Source organism: Volvox carteri (assembly GCF_000143455.1).
Source record: "Volvox carteri f. nagariensis unplaced genomic scaffold VOLCAscaffold_914, whole genome shotgun sequence".
NCBI lineage: Eukaryota > Viridiplantae > Chlorophyta > Chlorophyceae > Chlamydomonadales > Volvocaceae > Volvox > Volvox carteri.
This window is the reverse complement of record NW_003308374.1, coordinates 4,626-4,969: the sequence shown is the minus strand read 5'-3', so window position 1 is coordinate 4,969 and position 344 is coordinate 4,626. Positions and strand designations below refer to the sequence as shown.

The window sequence follows — 344 nt, the reverse complement described above, 5'->3', positions numbered from 1 at the left end:
AATGCTAGGGAGTAAGTATGGAGCCCTTCTCGGGGAAGGGCGGGAGGAATTCCAGGTCCAGGAAGCGCCTATCCTGCAGGTGGCAGCAGATGCAGAGCAAACAGATGGAGCCACGAGGCCCGCGCGAAGGTGCATGCGGCATGGTGGGCACTATACGGACACACAGGCACAAGATCCCTGTGCCCGCATATAACCTCGGCGCCGTGTGTACCCTCCTCCTCCTCCGCCCTTTCTACCCAATTCCCCCTCGCTTACCTCTTGCCTGGGTGTCTAAACTCTCTCCACCTTTTAAGGGGGGCCCCAATCTTCCCCCCCATCCCTTCCCCACCATCCCTCCCCCCCAT

The 344-nt window shown here is 60.5% G+C and overlaps 1 protein-coding gene across 1 annotated transcript in view; it reads right to left on the bottom strand.

Moving 5' to 3' along the window:
- Positions 1-4: 4 nt before the first annotated feature.
- The window catches only part of VOLCADRAFT_101393 (uncharacterized protein), a gene marked incomplete at both ends in the record, with an annotated part of 3,956 nt that continues 3,616 nt past the window's right edge, over positions 5-344 (bottom strand). Inside the window, one exon of the mRNA XM_002959830.1 lies at positions 5-73. Coding sequence (XP_002959876.1) covers positions 5-73 — 69 coding nt within the window. The remainder of the gene's footprint in view (positions 74-344) is intronic.